Consider the following 12,811-nt stretch of genomic DNA (forward strand, 5'->3'; position numbering starts at 1 on the left):
GGATAAAATAAAATCTTCTGAACACCTACAGGGCCAAGTTTTATGCCAGGACTTTTCATTCTTGATTGATGAATCATATAGAGCTTTCAATTTCCATGTGGTTTTATTCAGAGATAATGGTTTCCAGTTATATTACTTTAAGAAACAAAAGACAAAATATTCTAGACATGTCTTTTTTATTTAGGAAGCATGAAATATTTTCCTGAAAGATTCCATTCTCCTTTGGAAATTTTCATTGGTACAAATTTGAAGGAACAGTGTAGTTCCAATTCTGAAGCATCAGCTGAAAAAATCCAATGTCATTGTTGAGAGTTATATGTAGGAAGGCAGTCATTTAAAAACTAAACTAGGGAACTGTTGAGTTTTATTATATATTGTTTTTTAAATGAGGAATTACGGGTCTTTATACCCTTTTCACGATCAATGTTTTATTTTCTAAGCATGTGCTTTTGAAGGCTTCTAAGATGAATAGCTTTAAAAGAAGAGTCAGATTAATTTTGTCCTTTAGATGTACTGAAAATTAATTTTTGGCTTAGGCTTCCGTTTTAGAAACTATGTACCTGTAACAATTGATGAATTTTGACCTCCTAAATTAACCCATCAGTGTGCAGTAGTAGCACATATGCTTGTTTATAAGTGAGGATTTAGAAATTAAGGTATAAAAAAATAAGATTTACCATAAAGAGGCAGGTTTTCTAAACCTCTAGCACCTGTTTTTCAAATCTGTATAGAATGCCGTATTTTAAGAAAACATTTGTTTTCTTGAAGGTGATTATTCATATTATAAAATATTTCCAGTACTTAAAAACCACCATTTCTTGTGCTAAAATTATCCACATAGAGTCATGTGATAAAACTTCCAGATAATATTCAACACATAAGTGGGTTGCTTGTATACTGTACTTTGCTTAGTGGTTATTGGCTGGCATCACTAAGGCAGTTCTTAATCTAGTGTATTTTTTATGGGTTATACAATAATATTTTTAAAATAACCCTTTACAAAATATTTATTTCAGAGCCCAGTGACGTGACTCTAAAAATTTACCGAGCGGAATCATATGCTGGTCTTCAAGAGTTTAAAGCAGCCATAGAAGATTTAAATGCAGTTCTCTTTCAACTGCCAAATTGGCCTGAGGTAAAATTATTGTTTTACATTTATATACACTTAATAATTTCACCTGTAGGGAACATGAATTCAGTTATGGTTACAAGTTTTACCAAGATAGATTTGTTGACTCTTAAAATATATAGAGTTTTAGAAATCTGGGGTTAGTATTTTGTGTGGATGGCTATCTAGCAATTTTTTTAATTAAAAGGTACCTTTATTTCCTAACTAAGAACAACCTGAATTTAAGGCATAGAGAAAAACAAACAAAGAGACTTGAATAATCAAAATTTCCTCAAAGAGATGAAACTGGTCACACTGTGAAAATGTATCCAAGCTGAAAATTGATGGAGGAGGTCTGTTGATGCAAAGAGACGAGGTCCTTTAGGCTGGAAGATGGAGGCATCATCATGGAGGCCTGATGAGGCAGTGATTTAATACAGTCAGTGGGGACCAGGGAGGTTGCCTTACCCATATGCTTTTAAAAAAAGACTTGAGGCAAATATATCTTATGTAATAAGTTTACTCATTCTCCTTTGTATCATATTGCCAAGGCAAATCAGTTCATGTCCCATATATGTTCTTTAAGCTAGAAGTTACTGTCTTATATGACTGTTTGCCCGTTTGAAACCATGCCTTTGAGGACAAAATAGTAAGGATGCTCTAAAAATTATAAATTAATAAGAAAAATGACACAGAATCCCATGATGGCCTGACTGGTTAGCACAAGGCAAATATATATTAAGAAGATGGAAAATGATCTTGTATGGACAATTTTAAAACTATTAAAAAAAGAAAGAATCCTCTGGATTACTGAAGTGATATAATTAGGAATTTGGTTTTGAAGTCATTTTTCCATAAGCACTTCTCTGGGGGAAGTGAACCTTTGAAATGCTTTGGGCTTCTCAGAGTCATTCAGAATTTTAAAATGCACATTTCCAAGCAAACCGTATTTTTTTTTCTTGAAACTGATTTTTCAAAAATAATTCTGTCAGTAAAAGTTGTATATATGTGCTTCCATTGAAGGTCTACTTCAGGAAAGGAAAAGTACTCCAGGATGCTGGTTTTTTAGGTGATGCCTTACAACTATTTCTTCAGTGCTTAGCCCTTGATGAGGATTTTGCACCTGCAAAACTAGAAGTAGAAAAGGTAATCGGTTTACCAATTATAATAGTTGAAGGCAGGTCTAAGACACGTTGTCTTTTTAAAAATGCTAATTAGAAATTTGAGATAAGAACATAAGGAATCCAGGGGTGCCTGGGTGCTCATTCGGTTAAGCAACTGCCTTGAGCTAAGGTCATGATCCTGGGGTTCTGGGATTGTGCCCCACATCTGGCCCTCTGCTCAGCAGGGAGTCTGCTTCTCCTCTTCCTCTGCCACCCTGCCCCCCCAACTCATGCTTTTTCTCTCTCTCAAATAAATAAAATCTTTAAAAAAAAAAAAAAAAAAAAAGAACATAAAGAGTCCAGTGAGTCAGATTTAGTATCAATTTGACAAGTAGTTTTCAGGTCTGTATACTTAACGTATAGAGTTTTTACTGAAATCAAAACATTTCATTAGCAGATATTTAAATTTATTATTTTTGGGTAAATTTAGGTGTTTTCTACTAGTTTGATTGGAACCAAACTAACCATCCTTGTCATGATATTCCTGCTAAAATTTTTTTTAATTGAAACAAAATAGATACATAACACTATGTTTCCATGTACCACATTGTAAGAGATCACCACTAAAAGGCTATTTACCATCCATCACCCTTCCCCCATTTTACTCAATGCCCTTCCTCTTTGGTAACCACCAATCTGTTCTTCATATCCGTGAGTTTGTTTTGGTTTTGTTTTGTTTATTCATTTCTTTTTTTGTTTTTGTTTTAGATTCTATATATGAGTAAAGTCATACCACATTTATCTTTCTCCATCTGACTTATTTCACTTAGCATAATACCTTCAGAGTCCCTTCATGTTGTCCCAAATAGCAAAATCTTTATCCATTCATCCATTCATGGACATTTAGGCTGTTTCCATTTCTCAGCTCTTGTAAATAATGCTGCACTGAACAAAGGAATGCACACGTCTTTTCAAATCGGTGTTTTTGCATTCTAAAGATGAATATCCAGAACGATAGCTGCACGATATAATTGTTCTAGTCTTAATTTGTTGAGGAATCACCATACTGTTTCCATAGTGGCTTTACCAACAACAGTACACAGGATCCACTTTTCTCCACATCCTCAGAGCCTTGTTATCTCTTGTCTTTTTCATGATAGCCATTCTAACCACTGTGAGATGATACCCCATTGTGATTTTGATTTGTATTTCCCTAACTAGTGATGTTGAGCATCTTTTTATGTTCCTGTTGGCCATCTGTATATCTTTTTTGGAAAAAATGTCTTTTCAGATCTCTACCCATTTTTAATTAGGTTTTGTTGTTGTTGAGTTGTAAGGGTTCTGTATATATCTTGGATATTAATCGCTTGTCAGATACATGATTTGCAAAAACCTCCCATTTAATAGGTTGCCTTTTTGTTTTGATGATGATTTCTTGTGCTGTGCAGAAGCTTTTTAGTTTGATGCAATCCCATTTGTTTATTTTTGCTCTTTTCCTTGCCTTTGGAATCAGATCCACAAAAATACTGCTAAAACCCATATTGAGGAAACCGTATGTTTTCTTCTAAGAATTTTATGGTTTCAGGTCTTCAAGTCTTGAATCCATTTGAGTTTTGTGTATGGTGAAAGATACTGGTCTAGTTTCACTCTTTTGCATGTGGCTCTCCAGCTTTCCCCAGCACCATTTATTAAAGAGACTCATTTTTCCATTGTATGTTCTTGGCTCCTTTGTTGTAAATTAATCATCCATTTATGTATGGGTTTAATTCTGGGTTCTCAGATCTGGTTCATTAATGCATGTGTGCATTTTTATGCCATTATCATACTGTTTTGATTACTGTAGCTTTGTCCTATAGTTTGAAATCAAGGAGCACACTCCAGCATTGTTCTCTTTTCTCAAGATTGCTTTGGCTATTTGGATTCTTTTGTGTGATTGTCTACAATTTTAGAATTATTTAGTCTAGTTCTATGGAAAAGTACTATTAGGATTTTGATAGAGATTACATTGAATCTGTAGGTTGCTTTGGGAAGTATGGACATTTTAATAGTATTCTTCCAATCCATAGTGTCACTGGAATAAATCCCATTTGATCATCATGTATGAACTTCTGCTGTGTTGTTAAATTCAGTTAGGTAATATTTTGTTGAGGATTTTTGCAGTAAAGTAGTCGCTGATAATGGTCTGTAGTTTTCTTTTCCTGTGGTTTCTTGTCAGACTGCTGGCCTCAAAATTTTCAGTGTTTCTTTAATTTTTTGGAAGAGTTGAGAAGGGTAGATATTAAATCTTTGAATATTTGGTAGAATTCACCAGTAAGCCATCTGTCCTGGACTTCTGTTTGTTTGGAGGTTTTTGATTACTGATTCAATCTTCTTAATAGTAAATGATCTATTCAAAATTTTTGTTTCTTCACCATTCAGTCTTGGTGGATTGTATGTTTCTACAAATTTATTCATTTCTTCTCGGTTGTTCAACTTGTTGGCTTATAACTGTAGTAGTGTCTTATATTCCTTTATATTTTGGTGATGTCAGTCATAACATCTCATTTCTGATTTTGTTTATCAGAGCCCTCTTTTTTTCATCTGACAGATTTTTTTTTACCTTTTCTTTTATCCTAGTATAATTGACATAGTGTTATATTAGTTTCACATGTATACTATCGTGATTCAACAGTTCTATACATTATTCAGTGCTCATCATGACCCAAGTGTATTTTTAATCCCTTCATCTATTTCATCGTAAACCCCACCCACATCCTCTGTCAGTCACCCATTGTCTATATCTGAGAGTCTGCTTTTGTTTCTTTTTTTCTTTGTTCATTTGTTTTGTTCCTTGGATTCCACATATGAGTAAAACCATATGGTACTTGTCTTTCTGGACTAACATTTCATTTAGCATTATATCCTCTAGATATGTCCATGTCGTTGAAGGATGGCAAGATTTCATTCTTTTTTATGGCCAAGTAGTATTCCATTGTGTACATACACATCTTCTATATCCATTCATCTGTTGCTTCCATAGTTTAGTTATTGTTAATAATGTTGCAGTAAACACAGAGGTGCATATATCTTTTTGAATTAGTGTTTTTGTGTTCTTTGCGTAAATCCCCAGTAGTGGAATTACTGGGTCATATGGTATTTCTGTTTTTAGTTTTTTAAGAGACTTCCACAAAGTTTTCCACAGTGGCTGCACCAATTTGCATTTCTACGCATAGTGAATAAGGGTTCCTTTTGTCCCCCACATCCTGGCCAACACCTGTTGTTTCTTGTGTTTTTGATTTTAGCCATTTGACAGGTGTGAGGCGATACATCGTGGTTTTGATTTGCGTTTCCCTGATGATTAGTGATGTTGAGCATCTTTTCATGTTATCTGTTGGCCATCTGTATATCTTCTTTGAAGAAATATCTATATATGTCCTGTGCTCATTTTAATTGGCTTATTGGGGGGGGGGGAGGGGGGAGTTGCTTAAGTTCTTTATATATCCTATATATATAAAGGATATATATCCTATCCAAATAGGATATCAACCCCTTATTGAATATATTATTTGCAAATATCTTCTCCCAGTCAGCAGGTTGTTTTTTGGTTTTGTCGATGATTTCCTTTACTGTGCAGAAGCTTCTTATTTTGATGTAGTCCCAGTAGTTTATTTTTGCTTTTTGTTTCCCTTTCCTCAGGAGACCTACCTAGAAAAATGTTGCTATAACCAGTGTCAAAGAAATCATTGACTGTTCTGTCTTCTAGGATTTTTATGGTTTTAGGTCTTACATTTAGGTCTCTAAGCCATTTGGAATTTAATTTTGAGTATAGTGTAAGAAAGTGGCCTAGTTTCATTTTTTTGCATGTAGCTGACCAGTTTTCTCAACACCATTTATTGAAGAGACTGTTTTTTTTCCCATTGAATATCATTAATGGTTGTTATACCTTGTCAAGTGCTTTTTCTGCCTTTATTGAAATGATATGGTTTTTATCCTTTTTCTTGTTGATGTATCACATTGATTGATTTGTGAATATTGAGCCACCCTTGCATCCCAGGAATAAATTCCATTTGATTGTGATTAATGATTTTTTTTAACGTGCTGTTGGATCCAGTTTGCTAGTATTTTGTTGGAGATTTTTGCATCTCTGTTCATCAGAGATACTGGCCTGGCCTAGAGGTCTTTGTTTTCTTTCTTTCTTTTTTTTTTTTTTGGTTTTTTTTTTTGTTTTTTTTGGTATCATCTTCATCTGGTTTTGATGTCAGGGTAATGCTGACCTCATAGAATGAATTTGAAATCTGTCCTTTCTTTGGGTTTTTGGAATAGTTTGAGAATAGATATTAACTCTAGATATTTAAATGTTTGGTTAGAATTTCTTTATGAAGCCATCTGCTTCTGGACTTTTGTTTGTTGGGATGTTTTTAATTACTGGTTTAGTTCATTGCTAGGAATTGGTCTGTCCAAATTTCCTATTTCGAATGCAAGAGCCCTTTTTTTTCTTTTTTTTGGTCTTTTTGGTCTGGGTGTCTTGACATTTGTTTATTTATGTGTTCAAAGAACCAACTTTTAGTTTTTTGATCATCCCTCTTTTCGTCTATATTTCATTTATTTCTGCTGTGATATTTATTATTTCCTGTCTTCTAGGACTTTGGGCTTTGTCCTTTTTTTTTCCTAGCTGCTTTAGGTATAAAGTTAGATTGAGATTTTTCTTGTTTCTTGAAGTAGACCTCTTAGAACATCTTTTGCTGCACCCCAAAGATTTTAGCACATTGTACTTCTATTTTCATTTCTCTCTAGCTTTTTTTGTTTAATTTCTTTGGTATCTTCGATGAACCATTTGTTATTCAGTTGCATGATGTTTAATCTCCACATTTTGGGGTTTTTTTTCCTTGTAAGTAGTGACTAGTTTTATACCATTGTGGTTGGAGAAGATGCTTGATATGATTTCAGTATTCTTTAATTTGAGGCTTGTTTTGTGGCCTAACATGATCTATTCTGGAGAGTGTTCCATGTATACTTGAAATGTTTGGATGCAGTGTTCTGTATATGTTAAGTTCATCTGGTCTAATGTGTCATTTAAGGCCAATGGTTCCTTATTTTCTGCCAGGATGATCTATCCATTGATGTAAAGGGGGTAGTAAAGTCCTTCATTATTATTGTATTACTGTCAGTCCCTCCCTTTAGGTCCATTTTATTTGCCTTATATATCTTGGTGCTCCTATGTTGGGTATTATATGTTTGTAAAATGTGTTCTTGTTGGATCTTATCACAGTAATGCCCTTTTCTATTATTGAAATCTTTGTTTTAAAGTTTATTTTGTCTGCTATGAGTATAGCTATACCAGCTTGCTTTTCGTTTCCATTTGCTTGGAGCATCTTTTTTCCATCCTTCACTTTCAGAGTGTGTGTGTCCTTACTTCTGAAATCTCTAGTAAGCAGCATATAGATGGATCTTGTTTTCTTATCTATTCAGCCACCCTATGTCTTTGATTAGAGAGTGTAGTCTGCTTGCATTTAGAGTAAGTCTTGATAGGTATGTACTTACTGCCATGTTAATTATTTTTTGGCCGTTTTCATCTTTCTTTCCTTCCATTCTTCTCTTTCTCTCTTACCTTGTAGTTTAATGGCTTTCTTTAGTGTTATGATTAGTTTTTTTCTCATTTTCTTTTGCATATTTTACCATCAGTTTTTGCTGTGTGGCCACCATAACATTCATATGTAACTTCCTTTGTATGCAGTGGTCTGTTTGGAGTTGATAGCAACTTACATTTGAACACATTCCAAAACCTTACATTTTTTTCTCCCCCCCTCATCTTTTAGTTTTTTAATGTCACCTTATACATCTCTTTATTTTATGCATCTCTTAGCTAATTATTGTAGTTTTAGTTAATTTTATGATTTTTGTCTTTTAACATTCATACTTGCTTTATAAGTGATTGATCTACTTACTTTTAATACATGTTTTCCACTGAGATTTTTACTTTGATACATTTTCTTATTAATTAGTGCCACTTCTTTTCAGTTTAGAGAAGTCCCTTTAACTTACCTTGTAGGGCCAGTATAGTGGTGATCACATTAGCCCTTGTTTGTCTGGAATACTCCTAATCTTTTTTTTTTTTTTTTTTTTAGTTCTGAATAATAACCTTGCCTTGGTAGAGAATTCTTGGATGGAAGTTTTTTCCTTTCAGCCCTTTGAATATGTTGTGCCACTCTCTTCTAACCTGCAAAGTTTCTGGTGATAAATCTGATGCCCTGTGGAGTTTCCCTTTCATATAATAAGTTTTTTCTTTTGCTGTTTTTAGGATTCTCTCTTTAAATTTTTGTGTTCCAATTATAATGTGTCTTGGTGTGGATCTCTTTGTGTTCATCTTCTTTGGAACTCTGTGCTTCTTGGACCTGGAAATTTTGTTCTCTTCTCCAGGTTAAGGAAGTATTCAGCCATTATCTCTCCAAATAAGTTTTCTGGCCCATTCTCTTCTCACTTTGGGACCACTACTCAAGAATTTTTATTGGTCTGCTTTTAGCTTTTAATTTCCAGCCTAAGTTCTGCTTATTTTCATAGTTGCCCATAGTATTGCCTCAATTTATTCTACCTGCCTTTACTCAGTAATCCATATATCACTTTCCAGAGTTTGTTTTGCAGTGTGTTAGTAGGTTTTAAATAAAAGAAAAAAAAAAAAAAAGGAAGTAGTTCTCTGATCAAATGACTGGGGAATATTGGGTTATATTGGGGAATATTGGTTGGATTATTGGGTTCAACCAAGTTAAACAGACTTCTTCAGAAGTTCTCAGAGATTTTGCTATGCTAGCATGAGTAGCATTCAACTTTTGTCAAACTTAATTCACATAGCATCTAGAAAGACTAGAATCTTTGAAAAGTTCTTTTGGAAAATCTACCCTGATATAATTGCACTCATAATGTTTTCAGTGTCTTCAGAACATGCCATCTTATTTATCACTTTATAGGAGTTTTTTACATTGTAGTCAGAATCACCTTGGGTGCATGGTAAGTGTAACGATTCCTGGACTTTACCACAGACCTTTGGAGTTAGAATCTCTGGAATTCGGGCATAGTTTTACAAGCACCCAGGGAGATTCTCGTGCACTTTGAAGTATGAGAATTTTGAAAATTTTGTCAGCTCTCCAGTGCCTCATGAATACAGCTAACATCAGTGAACCCTCTGTGAGTCTTGTTTGCATATACATTCTAGCCCATGGATTTAACACACTGTTTGCTATTGTGTGTTTTCTGTTTGTTAGTGGTATCTCCCCGGGGAGAGTGCAGACTTTTTAAGGGCATATAATTTTGTATCTTCCATGCTACTAGATATCCTTATATTTCTGTAAATATTTAAAAATTGACCTTTAATTAGGTAAGGTGAATGCAAAATAACTGATGCTTTGAAATATTTGTTCCTGATATGCTTTTTATAAATCGTGGTATATTTAACATATAATAAAATGCATGGATTTTATAGTTCAAGGAGTTTGGAGAAATTATCCATGTAACAGCACACCAGTCAAGATGTAGAATATTTCCCTCATGCCAGAAATCCCCTTTTCAGCAAATCCCCTATATCCCTGCTCCCAGAGGCAACTACTGTTTAGATTTTTATACTATGATAGAGTAGTTTTGCCTATTCTAGAATTTCATGCAAGTGGAATTACACAACGTGTACTCATGTCTGGCTTTTTTTGCAGAACATAATAGTTTTGTGATCAGCAATTTTTTTTTCCTTTTTATGGTTTACTAAGTATTCCATTGTAGAAGCATACCATAGTTTATGGTATTAGTGATTTTCATTTGGATTGTTACCAGTTGCTACTCTGAACTAACATTCTTGTACAAGTTGTTTTGTGGATATGTTTATATCTCTTTGGTCAATTCCTAGTGGAGTTGCTGGGTTCTAGGATAGGTAAATAAATGTTTAATACTTTTTTTTTTAAAAACCAGGAGACATAAAAACATACAAATTTTATTTTTTTTTTAAGATCATTTATTTATTTATGGGAGAGACAGAGAGAGAGAGAGGCAGAGACGTAGGCAGAGGGAGAAGCGGGGAGCCTGCTTCAGAACTCCATCCCAGGACCTGGGATCACAACCTGAGCTGAAGACAGACGCTCAACCACTGAGCCACCCAGGTGTCCCAAAACATACAAATTTTACAATGTTTGTTCATTAAAGGGGGTATTGCTTGAGCTCCTACCAGATATGCACTTTTATTTGCATCGTAGTGATTTATGAGTAATTTCATTTTTTTAAAGATTTTATTTATTTATTCATGAGAGGTAGAGGCAGAGACATAGGCAAAGGGAGAAGCAGGCTCCTGAGGGGAGCCGGATGTGGGATTCAATCAGAGGACTCCAAGACCACACCCAGAGCCAAAGGCAGATGCTCAACCACTGAGCCTCCCAGGCGTCCTGAGTAATCTCATTTTTTGTTTGAGAGAGTACAACTGAAAAACCAAACTTCCAGATTTAGACTTTAAGAAATGTTCTGCTGTTCATTTAATGCAGCTTATTTGACAATCAAAAACATTTGAGCCTTTCTCATTTCCTTCTAGCCAGGCTCTTCCCCTAACTTGACCTTTTTTTTTTTAGAGTTTAGATGTATTCCTGATAAAAGCACCTGGAAATTTTGATACAACAGCTGCCTTCCAGGTTAACTCCCAGCTATTATGGGACAGCTGCCATATGGTGTGCTCCCATTCCAGAGCTGGGCAGTGGTAGCTGCCCGTGCTTGTGAGAAGCTAAATTCAGTATAAACACATGGAATTTTAAGACTTTTGTAGTTAGAGTTATTATTAGTTCTTTAGTTCACTTAAACACTCTGAGTCCAGCCTTACAGTACACTTTGGGGTGAACTGTGAACCATTCTGACAGAATAGTACTCACTAAAGTTCAGACATAAGTATTTTCTACTTCCCTTAAGGTCTCTTCTTTTTGCAATCGTTCATTAAAAAGTCAGTTTTTATTTTGGGTACCTTCTCAGGCTAGTAATCTGGCTGCTCCGATAATTCCTTTTGAATTATTTCTTTGAAGTGATCTGACCCCCATTAAGACACATCTTGGTTTTACAAGACTTTCAGAGAATTTGGCAGTTCTATTTATTACTTAATCCCTTCCTCCTCTGCTCATTAAAAGCAATGTCTGCTACGAACTTTCTAAAATTTCTTAAATATCAGATAACTTTATATTAAATTATCCCTAAGCAAATATTTTTTTCCATTACTTTTGTAATATTTCTCTTACAGATTTTATGTGATTTATTATCACCTGAAAACTTAAAAGAAGGCCTGAAGGACTCTTCCTGGAGTTCATTGCCATGTATTAAAAACAAGCCTTTTGGTTTTCCTTCAGTAATGGAAGAGTCTCATTCTGCCAGTGAGCTTAGTCCAGAGCAGGTAAGGGGTGAGAAAAGATTTTTTATGGATTTAGTGCATCTGTTTGACTAAAATTTTCACTTTCTTATTTCAAGTATTAAGAATCTATTGAGGCACTTTTAATCTATTAAGCATTGTCTTAATTAGATTTTGTCTGAAGCCTTTTTTATTTTACACTAAACTTTTATGTAAAATATTTGTTCATTAATCGTAGTTTTAGGTCACCCTGCATATCAGAAAACTTTTAGTCTTGTGGAAAATGTAGAACATGGTATTTTAGTTTCTTCAGGGTTGGAACAAATAAATTAGCCTGTGTAAACCTCATTATAAACATGTATCAATTTGACTTTTAGGGCTATGTGATTATAAATAAAAGTCATTTATTTATCAAGGTTTTAAAGTTAAAAGTTGGTGTTTTTAAGTGAATACTAAAATGAAGATTATGAAACATTGGAATTTCATTTCAGTTTGATTCTTGGTGAGAGCAATAAAAGATAGTGAAGAAATAGAGTTATTTTTGTTTATTATATTTTTGTAGAATGAAGAAGTACCAGAGGTCACATCAGAGCTTATCAGAGGAAGCTTAAACCGGGCTTGGTCAGCACAGGCTATAAATTCAGCGGAAATGCCTGCCAGAGAGGACTGTTTAAAAAGAGTGTCCTCAGAACCTTTACTCTCTGTTCAAGAAAAAGGTGCTCTGCTGAAAAGAAAGTTGTCTCTTTTAGACCAGGATGTGGTTGTAGATGAAGACGGAAGAAATAAGCTTAAAAAACAAGGAGGTAAAAATGTCACTACAGTCTTATAGGACACATTTATTTATTTAAAGTGGTCTTTAAACTTTTCCCTAAAGACTATAGTCCTATTTCTTTGTTTTAATAGAAACTCGCAATGAAGTCTGTACATTTTCATTAACTTCTGGTGACATCCCAGAAGAATTAATAGATGTCTCAGATTTTGAGTGTTCTCTCTGCATGAGGTAAGTATATAACATTTTACAAATTATGAATATTTTATATTAACAGATACAATACATAATAGATAAAAGTAATCTACTCTAATAGGCAATGTAAAGTGACAGACTACTGGACTAAATCAAAGATAGGAATTTTAGTTCTAGGCTTAACTTGCACACCTTGGGCAAATAAATCTCTGAACACTATTTGGATTTATCTTAGTTAGAAAGTGGGGTCAGTATTTGCAGAACCTACATTGCAGGTGTCATAAGAATCACATGACTTAAAT

General features: G+C 34.2%; 1 protein-coding gene across 1 annotated transcript in view; it reads left to right on the forward strand.

Moving 5' to 3' along the window:
- LONRF1 (LON peptidase N-terminal domain and ring finger 1) overlaps positions 1 to 12,811 on the forward strand; it is a 36,897-nt gene that overhangs the window by 10,337 nt on the left and 13,749 nt on the right. The window contains exons 2-6 of the mRNA XM_072776219.1: positions 1,017 to 1,135; positions 2,132 to 2,254; positions 11,441 to 11,590; positions 12,108 to 12,348; positions 12,449 to 12,545. Of these exons, the coding sequence (XP_072632320.1) occupies positions 1,017 to 1,135; positions 2,132 to 2,254; positions 11,441 to 11,590; positions 12,108 to 12,348; positions 12,449 to 12,545 (730 nt within the window). The remainder of the gene's footprint in view (positions 1 to 1,016; positions 1,136 to 2,131; positions 2,255 to 11,440; positions 11,591 to 12,107; positions 12,349 to 12,448; positions 12,546 to 12,811) is intronic.

The sequence above is a fragment of the Canis lupus genome, chromosome 15 (genome assembly GCF_048164855.1).
Source record: "Canis lupus baileyi chromosome 15, mCanLup2.hap1, whole genome shotgun sequence".
Classification (NCBI taxonomy): Eukaryota; Metazoa; Chordata; class Mammalia; order Carnivora; family Canidae; genus Canis; species Canis lupus.